Below are 12,452 nucleotides of genomic sequence, written 5' to 3'. Positions count from 1 at the left end.
CCTGTGCCTGTCCGGTGCCTCTTTAAGCTAGAGTATTAGCTGATGCCATAGCCTGTGCCTGTCCGGTGCCTCTCTCAGCTAGGGTAATAGCTGGTGCCATTGCCTGTGCCTGTCCGGCGCCTCTCTCAGCTAGGGTAATAGCTGGTGCCATTGCCTGTGCCTGTCCGGCGCCTCTCTCAGCTAGGGTAATAGCTGGTGCCATTGCCTGTGCCGGTCCGGCGCCTCTTTCAGCTAGGGTAATAGCTGGTGCCATTGCCTGTGCCGGTCCGGTGCCTCTTTCAGCTAGGGTAATAGCTGGTGCCATTGCCTGTTCCTGTCCGGTGCCTCTCTCAGCTAGGGTAATAGCTGGTGCCATTGCCTGTGCCTGTCCGGTGCCTCTCTCAGCTAGGGTATTAGCTGGTGCCATAGCCTGTGCCTGTCCGGTGCCTCTTTCAGCTAGGGTATTAGCTGGTGCCATAGCCTGTGCCTGTCCGGTGCCTCTTTCAGCTAGGGTATTAGCTGGTGCCATTGCCTGTGCCTGTCCGGTGCCTCTTTCAGCTAGGGTAATAGCTGGTGCCATAGCCTGTGCCTGTCCGGTGCCTCTTTCAGCTAGGGTAATAGCTGGTGCCATTGCCTGTGCCTTTCCGGTGCCTCTTTCAGCTAGGGTAATAGCTGGTGCCATTGCCTGTGCCTGTCCGGTGCCTCTTTCAGCTAGGGTATTAGCTGGTGCCATAGCCTGTGCCTGTCCGGTGCCTCTTTCAGCTAGGGTAATAGCTGGTGCCATAGTCTGTGCCTGTCCGGTGCCTCTTTCAGCTAGGGTAATAGCTGGTGCCATTGCCTGTGCCTGTCCGGTGCCTCTTTCAGCTAGGGTGTTAGGCAGAAACCTGTGCAGTTCCCTTAGGGAACACTGCAAAAGATTTAGGACTACAGGTGTTAGCAGTAAACCCACTTGGTAGCAGTCTGTACCACCCAGATTTACCTGGTAGCTGTGGCTGAGCAGTCAGACCTCTCTCAAGAAGAGTTAGGCAGTATGCAAAGTATACACAATAGGCACTCAGACACACCAATACAAGCAAACACTGACCAGAGCTTTGGTATCAAAGTATATAATTATTTATTTAAAAACACACTGTTTGAAACACTCCAGCACTCTTGTTGTAAAATATTCTAAACACAGTTGCTATTGTAATATATACACTCCTTTTTCCTTATCAGATAAGTCTCAGTAAAACACCACTTATTTTCATACAGAGGTGAGTGCTTAACTAGATGGCACTCCAATACGTTTGTGAGAAAGGGAGGGAAAAAGACAGAATATGGAAAGGTACACCACTCTAAGATTTAGGAGCACTGTTAGCAAGGCAGAAGAGCAAAAGTCACAGGTGAGCCAAAATCCAAAGGCTGGGCCCACTCTTAGAGAGAGCAGAACACAAATGCGCCCAAGATCACACAGTTACACTAGGCTTAGAAAGTCTTGCAGAGAGTTCAAAAAGAGTTTAGAGAGGCTTAGGAAAGTTTAGCCAGGGTGTCCCAGGCTAACCCAGGTTTGAAAGCCGGGGGCTAAATCTACCCCGTACAGTCGGTAGCAAGGGAAGCCTGGCAGGACACAGTACCTTAAGTGGGAAGGATCATCCAGCGGTGGCATTTGTTCCTGGCAGTGGGTGCAAGTCACGTCGTCGTCCAGGGGAAGAGAAGATCTCGACTTGGAGGAAAGATGAAGGTCGTTGCACTACCAGGGAAGAAACCAGCCGCTGAGTTTTCCGGTTAAAGGTGGTACCTTTGTTTCGTGGTCGTGGTAAAAAGTGGAATCCCAGTTGCCGGGGTGCTTGGCACAGGCAAGGCGGCCATGAGGTACGTCGGGAAGGCGAAAAGACAGTGAAACTGGTTATCCCCACCAGTCAAAGGAAGAAGACTCTCCGGCAGGAGATCTCCTCTGTCGTTGGGAAAAGTGGTGAGATGGTCCAGCAGAGCTCCACCGGTGGTGGCGTCATGGCAGGTCGGCTCAGCTTCTCCCTCATCGGATTCTTAGGTCCTGTGGTGACTTCTGAAGTTCCAGTCCCCAAAGCCCTGCTTTTATGCAGAAAACCCCCATTCACTCAGCCTAGCTGTCACTCAAACATGCTAAGTGGTGAGCCGGCCGGCTCACCACTTGGGCCAATCAGGGTGGAGTGCGACTTGAGTTGCCTAGGCAACTCAGTCCAGGGTGCCTAAATCCCCCTCCACCCCTCCTATGTACCCCAGACAGAGTGGCACCACTTTGGAGGGCTTCTGTGGAGAATCCCGCCAAAAAGTGGAACAAAGGGCTCGTCTTGGGTTGGAGTCACAGAAGAGAACACAAACGCCATTTTAGAATCAAGTTTTGACAAAAAATACCAACCGGAGAATTAATATTAATTAAATAAACCGGCGGTATGTTCGAGGCTACCGTAAATAATTAAATAAAGATAGTAGCCTAAAACAATGGGAAATCCCATAGGAAAATATTTGCGGTTGAATATAAAAAGTAGTATCCACTGCCACCAGCCAAAACTCGATCAGGGGGGACAGAGACGTGCCCCCTCGACTAACAGACCCCGGGGCAATTGAATTGCCCCAGCCAGTACGTCCACAATATGATGGTTTGTACTGGTTCTGTTCAGAATTTAAGACTAGTAAAGTCAATGGTGACTTTACATGCCCTGGGAGACAGTAGTCAGTCCCAGGGTATGGAGTCTATACTGGGGGGTCACTATGACACCCATGTGTTACTGCACTGAGGGTGCTGTCTAACACACATCACAAAAACACATGAAGCCCTATGGGGTAAAGGACCCCATAGCCCATTAAACACATCTAGATTCAAATCATGCCCAAGAGTGAGGGTAAAAGAGTCTCACTCTTGGCAGGAGAAGAAAATAAACCCCAAAAATCCAGCAAAGCTGCTGGGGGACTCACTAGGTTAGGAAATTCATCCTAAACAGAGAATTCTCCCTAACATAGGGTAATAGCTGGTGCCATAGCCTGTGCCTGTCCGGTGCCTCTTTCAGCTAGGGTTATAGCTGGTGCCATTGCCTGTGCCTGTCCGGTGCCTCTTTCAGCTAGGGTAATAGCTGGTGCCATAGCCTGTGCCTGTTCAGTGCCTCTTTCAGCTAGGGTATTAGCTGGTGCCATTGCCTGTGCCTGTCCGGTGCCTCTTTCAGCTAGGGTAATCGCTGGTGCCTTGCCTGTCCGGTGCCTCTTTCAGCTAGGGTAATAGCTGGTGCCATTGCCTGTGCCTGTCCGGTGCCTCTTTCAGCTAGGGTAATAGCTGGTGCCATTGCCTGTGCCTGTCCGGTGCCTCTTTCAGCTAGGGTAATAGCTGGTGCCATAACCTGTGCCTGTCCGGTGCCTCTTTCAGCTAGGGTATTAGCTGGTGCCATTGCCTGTGCCTGTCCGGTGCCTCTTTCAGCTAGGGTTTTAGCTGGTGCCATTGCCTGTGCCTGTCCGGTGCCTCTTTCAGCTAGGGTAATAGCTGGTGCCCTAGCCTGTGCCTTTGCCTGTCCGGTGCCTCTTTCAGCTAGGGTATTAGCTGGTGCCATTGCCTGTGCCTGTCCGGTGCCTCTTTCAGCTAGGGTAATAGCTGGTGCCATAGCCTGTGCCTGTCCAGTGCCTCTCTCAGCTAGGGTAATAGCTGGTGCCATTGCCTGTGCCTGTCCAGTGCCTCTCTCAGCTAGGGTAATAGCTGGTGCCATAGCCTGTGCCTGTCCAGTGCCTCTCTCAGCTAGGTTAATAGCTGGTGCCATAGCCTGTGCCTGTCCAGTGCCTCTCTCAGCTAGGGTAATAGCTGGTGCCATTGCCTGTGCCTGTCCAGTGCCTCTCTCAGCTAGGGTATTAGCTGGTGCCATTGCCTGTGCCTTTCCAGTGCCTCTCTCAGCTAGGGTAATAGCTGGTGCCATTGCCTGTTCCTGTCCAGTGCCTCTCTCAGCTAGGGTAATAGCTGGTGCCATAGCCTGTGCCTGTCCAGTGCCTCTCTCAGCTAGGGCAATAGCTGGTGCCATAGCCTGTGCCTGTCCGGTGCCTCTTTCAGCTAGGGTAATAGCTGGTCTATGCCTTTGGGGGGGAGATATGGGTAACAGTGTTGAGGCAGGGGAATGACAGCTATTTCAGGGGGTGATTTAATGGAATAAGCCATTTGTGTGACTGTTTGCTCCTTGTTAGTGTCCAGGTGAGTTCAGTAAATGGAGTCCAAGGCTCGCCTACGGGTGGGTCTTGGGCAAGACATTGTTGCAGGTGACTGGGCACATATGGTCACTTGGTCAAGTTTGCCTCTTCTTCTCTCCGCAGATCAGGACATCTTGGAAGATGTTTTACTTGACAGTGGATTCCTGGGTTCCCAAAAACTGGTAAGTTGATCCCTTCTTGATGCTGATGCAATGCCTTCACTTAGTAAAGCTAATTTTCATGTATCTTCGCAGAAGGGGTCTTTGGTATAAATAGTTACGATGGGGATTTCACTATGATTTGTTTGCATATTTTGAATGCTTACATTGCCATTAATGAGAACTATCCCCAACCAATTCTACCAGGGCTTAGTTGGGAAATTGATATGAAGAGCACGCAGAGTAGACTCTGACTCAGCATTTGAGATATAAAAGAAGCTCTTGAACTCACGTCAAATTGAATTATGTGGCAAATTGGCTCTAACAGCACATGCATATGTTTCCATAATCATCATCACCATTTACGCAGATGCTAAAGATCACAGAATATGAACATTACAAGGTCTGTGGTAGCAACCCCATAGTTATGGTTAAGTTAGCTTTCCCATGGGAAGAGCAGTTTTTGGGCTGGTTATAACTTTGGCGTGGTTTGACAAATCTGCACAAAACGTACCCAAACGAAATCTAGCCCAGACTCTGAATTAATTGGAAATGGTTGGTTCGGTTTTGTTAAAGTGGGGGAGGAGGGGCTTGTGGTTGTTGCTACATCCCAAACCGCTGGATGGATTTGCACCGAACATGCACACAGGGAGCAGCGGCCTGAAAAAATGAGTGATATCTAAGTTTGGTCCGTGGACTCACTTCCTGATTAGGCGTCTGCAGGCGCCTCTAAGCCAATCAGGGAGGCGTGCAACGTTCACGGACATTATGCCCAGCCGCTGAATGGTCAATTGAGAAACATGAGGTGTTAAAACATTTGAAACAGACGCCATGTTGCATTTGTGAACTGCACCCGTAGTCCGCGAACATCACAGTAAAAATATAAAAAAACACAACATTACACTTGTCAAACAAATTCAACAGTGGGCCTCATTACAAGGTTGGAGGTAGCCATGGAGCTATTAGCTCCACGGCTGCCTCCAAAACCCTACCGACTCCACCCTGGTGAATGGAGCAATTACCGGTCCATTCCAAGGTTGGCGGGATCGGTAATTCCCCATTCACCAGGGCCCTTCCCCATTCCCATTTGAGCCTCCATAGGGCTCAATGGGAATGGGGAAGGCGCTAATAACGGTACTGCAAATTGCGGTACCGTTATTAGCTCCAGAGTCCCTTTGCGGGTCCTGTCCTTAATGCCTGGAAAAAACAGGCCTTAAGGGAGGACCCGCAAAGGGAACTCGTAGTAGGGCGGTAAGGGATTACCGGCACCGGTCCCCTTACCGGTGCCGGTAATCCCTTACCGCCCACCTCGTAATGGATCCCAATGTCTGGGGAGATGAGGGGCGATGATGATGGAATGGAATATGTCCAGAAAAAGACAAAAATATGATGTTTCTTTTCTTCTCCGTATGTCCGCAAACATCTTGGATGTTAGGGGACATTGCTTTGAAGAGCAGTTTTTGGATGGATTATAATGGCGCTGTTCAACAAAACCACACAACATTTTGCAATACAAATATAGACCCAACTTTGAATGTTTTTGCAACCTTTTGATGTCATTTTTGCCAAGAGGAGGTTCCCAATATACTTGGAGGTCTTATAACTTTGCCACTGTTAGACGAATCCACACAAAAGTTTGCAAAAAAGATTATAGACATAACTTCGAATGTTTTTGCAAGGTTTGGTGGGATTTTGTCAAGAGGGTGCACAATTGTAGAGCGGTCTCAACATTTTCAAAATCTAGATATGCTTGACTTGAAAAGAAATTCTGCTGGCAGCTACAGCCTGAAGTGCTGGATGGATTTGCAGCAAACCTGTGCGAGCAGCATAGGCAAGGACCCGAAAGCATGCGTTTGCCAAACTGTCCTGTGTTTTATTTTTTCTAAAGTGTCACACTGTAGGTAGAAAGAATGTTATAATAACTTTGGGGCCTGTCCCTCAGCAAGGACCCATGTCTACTCGGATTTGCTTAGTGGGACCCACAGCATGGCAATTGGCACATGCCCCATCGATTGGGGACACTGGCCATGGCTGCAAGCCATGAACACTGGCCATTGGTCACATTATGTGTGTATAATGGACACTGGACCAGGATGCAGGCTAGGTGCAGTGGATAATGAGGGTGGTTTGGCGAGGCCAGGGTCATGGCAGAGCCTCATGCCCTAATCATTTCAACCATGACTTGCATCCCAAGCATGTGCTGCTGAAAATGACACACCTCATGCACTGCAAAAAATATGTTTGTTAAAGGAGCATTATAGAGATTTCATACGTGTTAAAATAGGAATTATCGGAGACCACGAGGAGGCCCTGTCAAAGATGGCTGCCTATAGCTGTGCTCCTTTAACCCCCACTCGATCTTCACGATAATGTGGCGTTATTGGCGTTATTGGCCCTTGTGCAGTCATACCAAGCAGTGGGCAGTGCTCTGGGCCCTGGTACGGAGACAGTGATCCCTTCAGGAGGGATGGAAAGAGGTAGTGAAGCGGTGATTGACACAGAGTAGCGGGCGTGATTGTAGAGCCTTGAGTGAAGCCGGGCCAGCGGCTAAACAGCTTGGCAAGTAAGCACGAGCAGACTTCAGAGGGTCTGTCTCAGAGGATGGTGAGGCCGCAGGCTCCGATTGAGGAGTGAGTGGTAACGTGAGGTTCTCCCGTTGGTGAGACAGCCTCCTGAGGGGAACGGAGGGTGCAGACTGGTGAAGCAGGAGTTGGAGAGTTGAGGAGAGGGGTGCTCTGGCTCCAGTAGCATTGGGAGTGGTACATCAGATGGTGCAGGGCAACCTCTCTCTCCAGGAGCTCTTGCTGTCTGCAGAGCCAGAGCCAAGGGTGAGGAATAGTGCACTGCCCAGTTGCAAGGTCCCCACATTAGAGAATGGCATCCCCGGTGGACCCATTGCTGCAAGGTACTAGTCAGATTTGGGAGCAGTTTATGGGGAGAGCTTTTTGTTGGCATATGTGCTGTCTCATAGAGCCTGGAGAAGGTGTGGAAAAGTGGTTCTGCAGGTCTGGATATTATCTAGTTGTGTCAGTCTGATTTATCGGAGGCGGACTGGAAGGAAAAAGGCTGGAGGGGGTGCAGGCCCTGCAACAATTTCATAGGCACCGGCAACTGGAAACTGAGGGATTAGACATGGCTCCGAAGGAGGTTGAAAAGAGGGGGCCTGTGTCCGTGGCCATGAAGGATGATATATAGAGCACCCGCCAGGAAATTAAAGCCATAAGAGGGGACATACGGACCTCAATCAAAGATCTGAGGGTGAGGGGGGACTCACTGGAAAACAGGATCGAAGGTATGGAGAACAACCAAATCAGTGGGGACTTGTTGGAGAAGAGATACCATGTGAGGCTGTTGGAATTAAAGATCAGGGAGGGAGATCTCCAGCTCAAAATTGATGACCTCGATAATAGAGAAAGGAGGAAGAACTTGAGGGTCATAAGCCTCAAGGAACAGAGAGTGGAAAAGGCAGGAGACGTGGAGAGGAAGATTAAAGAGTTAAATAATACTCACTTTCTCTGGAAGGTGGCAAAGATGTTACTTTAGCCAGAGCTCACAGCGACAGAGGTGGTAAAGTCCTCAAGTCAGAGGTGGTACGTTTCCATAATTATGCAGAAACTGTAGCAGTTTTGGAAAGAGAGAATCACCGCCCAGAGCTACAATATGAAGGAGAACGATCACTGTATAGCACGATTCGTCAAGCTTAATGCTGTTGAGACAGAGAGAATGTAGACCACTTATGTCCTTATTGAACGACAAAGGTGTTAGATACAGATGGGTTTATCCGTTCACCCTAATTCCTGAGGTCAAAGAGGTGGACTACCGGATTAGAGCAGAAGCTTCTCTAGCCCTCCATCATCTCACAGAGGAGGTACACGATGAGGGAAAATCTTTGCCAGATGATGGGAAAGAGAGGAAGAGGGATTCACTAAAGAGATTGCCCCCACAAAAGTTTGCTTAAATGGGCGTCACAAGGTGGGGTGAAGGGAGAGGAGGCATTGGGGGAAAGGTGGCAGGAAACGGCGGAGGCTTGGGGGAAGTGCTGGGAGCTGTGCAGTGAAGAGTACAGGCGGGTGACTGGTAGGTAAGGTGTAGCTAGCTATGGGTACAGTCATTAAGCAAGCGGTTTGCCCACAACGGTGGCGTTAGTGCAAAACAAGGGGGGTTGGGGGTGAATGATGTCAAATCAAGTTATGAACCCTGAATGTGCAAGGGCTGAACTCTCTAACAAAGCGGTCCTTGGTGGTCATGAATTTTGAGGCTGGATCTGGACATATTGATGGTGCAGGAAACAAGGCTACTTGCACAGGCGGGAAGGTGCTTCTTATTGGACTTTGTGGGTGGCAAAAAGGGTGAGGTGGGGTCATATTCCCTAAGGGGTTGAAATTAGCCAACCCCCAGGTTCTGAAGGCAGTAGAGGGAAGGATATTGGTGGTTAAAGGCTGTATAGGAGGGATCGACATGACAGTGGCAACAATATATGGCCCCAAGGCCTGTTGAAATCACAGGGGTGGGGGGATGTGTGGAGATGGAAGCATGCAGGGTCTGGGGGTTATCCATTTTTCTCTCCTCAGCATCAAATGTATGCCAGGATTGTGAGGGCCCAGGAAAGGTGACCTTCTGTACTGTGGTCCCGAAGGGATGTTCGGATCACGGTATGGCAGCCATGGCGGTAGGACAGTGGGGTTTGACTCCCCGGGACGCAGAATGGAAGTCCAATGATCCCCTCTGGAGGGATGTTGCATTTGCAGAACTGTAAGGAGAAATACGTTTGAGATTAATAATATCATAGAGGTTGATGTGTGCATGGTTTGAGAGGTGGAGAAGGTGACATGGAGGGGCCTGCTGATTAGGGATGGGGTGATAAGAAAGGGAGAAAGGTTGTTAGTGGGAGTTAAGTTGCATAGCGAAATAGAGATCCTATAAAAAAGAATGCATAGTTCAGAAGTGGTAGAGGAAGAGGTCCTTGCTGATAAGAAGGGGAAAAGGCAGGAGCTCAATGAATTGGTGATTGAGGAGGTGTTATTATGGTTGTGTAACATATATGAACCCCCCTCCCCCCGGCCCACTCATCCCAGCTCAATTTCCATGTACTCAGTCTCATGGTCCAACCCCGTTATCTCAGCTTCTATCCCTGGGACTAGCTCTCTTGAAGTTGAACTTAGAGAAGGTACAATTCTTAGAAGCCCCTTTTACTCTGGAAGGAATTCAGAGAGCCATATCTAAAATGCCCTCTTGAAAGACATCCGGAGACAATGATTTCTCTATTGGGTTTCATAAGAGGCTCACTGATGTCCCTGTTTTTAATTAAATAGTTCAATTCTGCTGTGGAGAGTGGCAGGGCACCCTCTACAATTGGACACGTTTTAATTGCAGTTCTTCAGAGGGCGGATCAGGATTCTAAAAAAATGTGAGTTTTATAGGCCAATATTGTTGCCAAATATGGACGGCAAAATGTTCACAAGGACGATAGCTTATAGATTCGAGCAGATCATGCTGCAGTACATCCGGACCCGGTGGGGTTTATCCCAGGGGGCAGATACAATGCAGAAGACATTGCATTTTATGGATCTGGGCGAGGGAAGGGGGTAATCCGGTGTCCCTTGCCTTGGACGCTGAGAAGGTGTTCGATAAGGTGGAGTGGGAATTTATATATTTAGTTTTGGATAAATGTGGGTTTGGGAGTAAGATTTTAAAGGGGCTAAGGGCTATTTATACAGACCCCACTGCTAGAGTGTGAGTAAATGGGAACGTTTCAAGGCGGCTCTACTTGTATAGGGGAGCTAGACAAGGCTGTCCACTGTCTCCAATGTTGGAACCATTAGCGGAAAGGATTAGGGCAGCTCGTCAGGTGGAGGGTCTATGGGTGGGTGATGAGAATAAATTAGGACTGTATGCGGATGATATTCTCCTATATCTGCGGACCCCCTGTGAGTCGGTCCTGGACGTGTTTGAAATAATTGAGGAATGCAGGTTAGTCACTGGATTTAAAATGAAGAGAAAGTCGATACTCTTGCCATTTGCTGAGGACTCGGAAAGGGATACAGAGGCATTGGAGTCTATAGGGTTAGTGATCTGCCACAAGAGCATTACAAATAGGAGTTAAAATGACACGGTCTTTGGATGATCTACTAGAAGCGAACCTTCCTCCGTTGTTCGTGTTGCTATATAGGGAAAGTGATCTCTGGGTCTCCTTTATGGGGCTTTTAAAATGCTGTGGTGATCGATTTTCTTCCCAGGGTTCTCTATTTGTTGCAGATGTTGCCAATTAGGATGCCGGAGCAGCTGTTGGGGGAAGTGAAGGGAAAGATGTGGTGTCAATGGTAGGGCAAAAATCAGACGGTGGCCTACAATACTTAATTTTACCCAAAGAAAAGGGTGGGGTTGGCCTCCCGCCTCTGTATACCTATTACAGGGCAGCACAGTTGTGGGTATTGGTCCCCCATTTGTGGATGGACCCACAGAAGCAATTAATTTTTCTAGAACATTTTAGACTGAGACTGGTTACAGTAGGTGAGAGGTTATGGGTCCCACAGGGCATAATCCCTAGATGGATTATGGACCGTGGTATTTTGTTTGTGTTGTGGTATATTTGGAGATAGCAACCCGGGATGAAGGGGGTTACAACCTGGCCATCTCGTTTGAGCCACCTGTGGGTGCCCCAATTGAGGGATGAGCTGCCGGATCCGCTAAAATGTCAGAAATGGTATGAGGCAGGGTTGGCAAGGGTGGTTCAACTGTGTCTATGGGGAAGTCTATCTTGATACGGGATTTGGAGACCCCCCTTAGGGATGGGTGGGCTCTGAAGTGTTTTTATACTTGCAATGAAAAGAAGTGGTGACAGCAGAGAAGTGGAGGATCAAGACACAGTGGGATTTGACAACCGCAGAAATAATCTTTGATACGCGTCATGTGAATTGAGGTTTGATCTCAGCTCTCTTTGGAGCCAGCAAGTTGTTGACAGCAAGAGGTAGAAGTGCTGAATACATCAAAGCCAAATGGGAACGGCACATTGGGAGGGAATTGGATGCGGACATGTGGGGAGCAATGTGCAGGTGGGCGCACACAATGTGTATAGCGTTCCAGTATAAGATGCATGGGATAAAGCTACTGTACAGATGGTGGTACAATCCAGTGTGGTTGTTTTGAATGTTCCCTGCAGTTGATCTGAGTGGGGTTGTAAGCAAAGAGCCTCCTATTGGCACACATGGTGGTCCTGCAGTAAGGTGCAGGTTTACTAGAATTAGGATGGACTAGGGGAGTGGCAGGGGTTGACGGACAATTGGAAACGTTACCAGTGTTGTTCTGGCTGGAGGAACAAGAGGGGAAGCGGAGGCCGCTTCTACACCTGGTTCACTTCTTGTTGTTTGGTGATAAGTTGGAAAAGGGAAAACTTGACATCCAAGAGGAAATGGGTGATTAAGTCTAAGGAAATATACTTAATGGAGAATAGCACAGCCTCGTTACATGTCAGAAGGGGAATGGTCAAATGTTTAGCACAAATATAGGGATAAGAGAGATTAATAAGAGAGATTAATAAGTGTTTTTTTTAATTTTTGTTGGGTCTTTGGGAGGGTTTAAGTGTGGGAGGAGGATGGGTAATGTTCCTCCATTCCTTATTTGACAATATTATTGTGGGCCACAAAACCTAGTGGACAGTTGGGGATTTGTACCTAAGGAGGTTATATATAAGGGGAATTGCTGACCTTTTTAGTGCCCTATTGTGATATACGGTATCCACACTCATGGGGGGGAAGGCTGGTGGAGGGGAGTGGCACAATTGTGTGTATGTTTTGAGGTTGAAGGGACTAAATGTTGATATACCGTAACTCAAAAAATGATAGTTAAAAGAAGAGGGATAACTTATGTAAAGTACTGGAACATCCTAAAACATTTTTCAGTTATAAAAAACCATTGAAATTCAGTGAGAAAACACTGTGAAAGGGACGTTATGGTTAAGTTGATCCAAGAAAAACTGTGAAATTCAATGAAAAAACATTGTCAAAAGGAATATTATGGTTGCAGACTAAAATGTAAAAATCAAAGAAATTTGTTAGCTATGGTAAGCTATGCAACCATATCTCTTGAAACCGCCATGCACTGCTAAGACTAACACACCCGCACTCCCTTCATTCTTCT

The 12,452-nt window shown here is 48.3% G+C and overlaps 1 protein-coding gene across 1 annotated transcript in view; it reads left to right on the top strand.

The window, feature by feature from the left end:
- Positions 1 to 12,452, top strand: part of LOC138528680 (putative methyltransferase NSUN7) — a 379,481-nt gene that overhangs the window by 91,529 nt on the left and 275,500 nt on the right. The window contains exon 2 of the mRNA XM_069640537.1: positions 4,282 to 4,340. Within this exon, the coding sequence (XP_069496638.1) occupies positions 4,282 to 4,340 (59 nt within the window). The remainder of the gene's footprint in view (positions 1 to 4,281; positions 4,341 to 12,452) is intronic.

The sequence above is a fragment of the Ambystoma mexicanum genome, chromosome 7q (genome assembly GCF_040938575.1).
Source record: "Ambystoma mexicanum isolate Mex_15411 chromosome 7q, UKY_AmexF1_1, whole genome shotgun sequence".
Taxonomy (NCBI): domain Eukaryota; kingdom Metazoa; phylum Chordata; class Amphibia; order Caudata; family Ambystomatidae; genus Ambystoma; species Ambystoma mexicanum.
The sequence above is the reverse complement of the archived record's forward strand: the minus strand, read 5'-3'. Positions and strand labels throughout refer to the sequence as shown.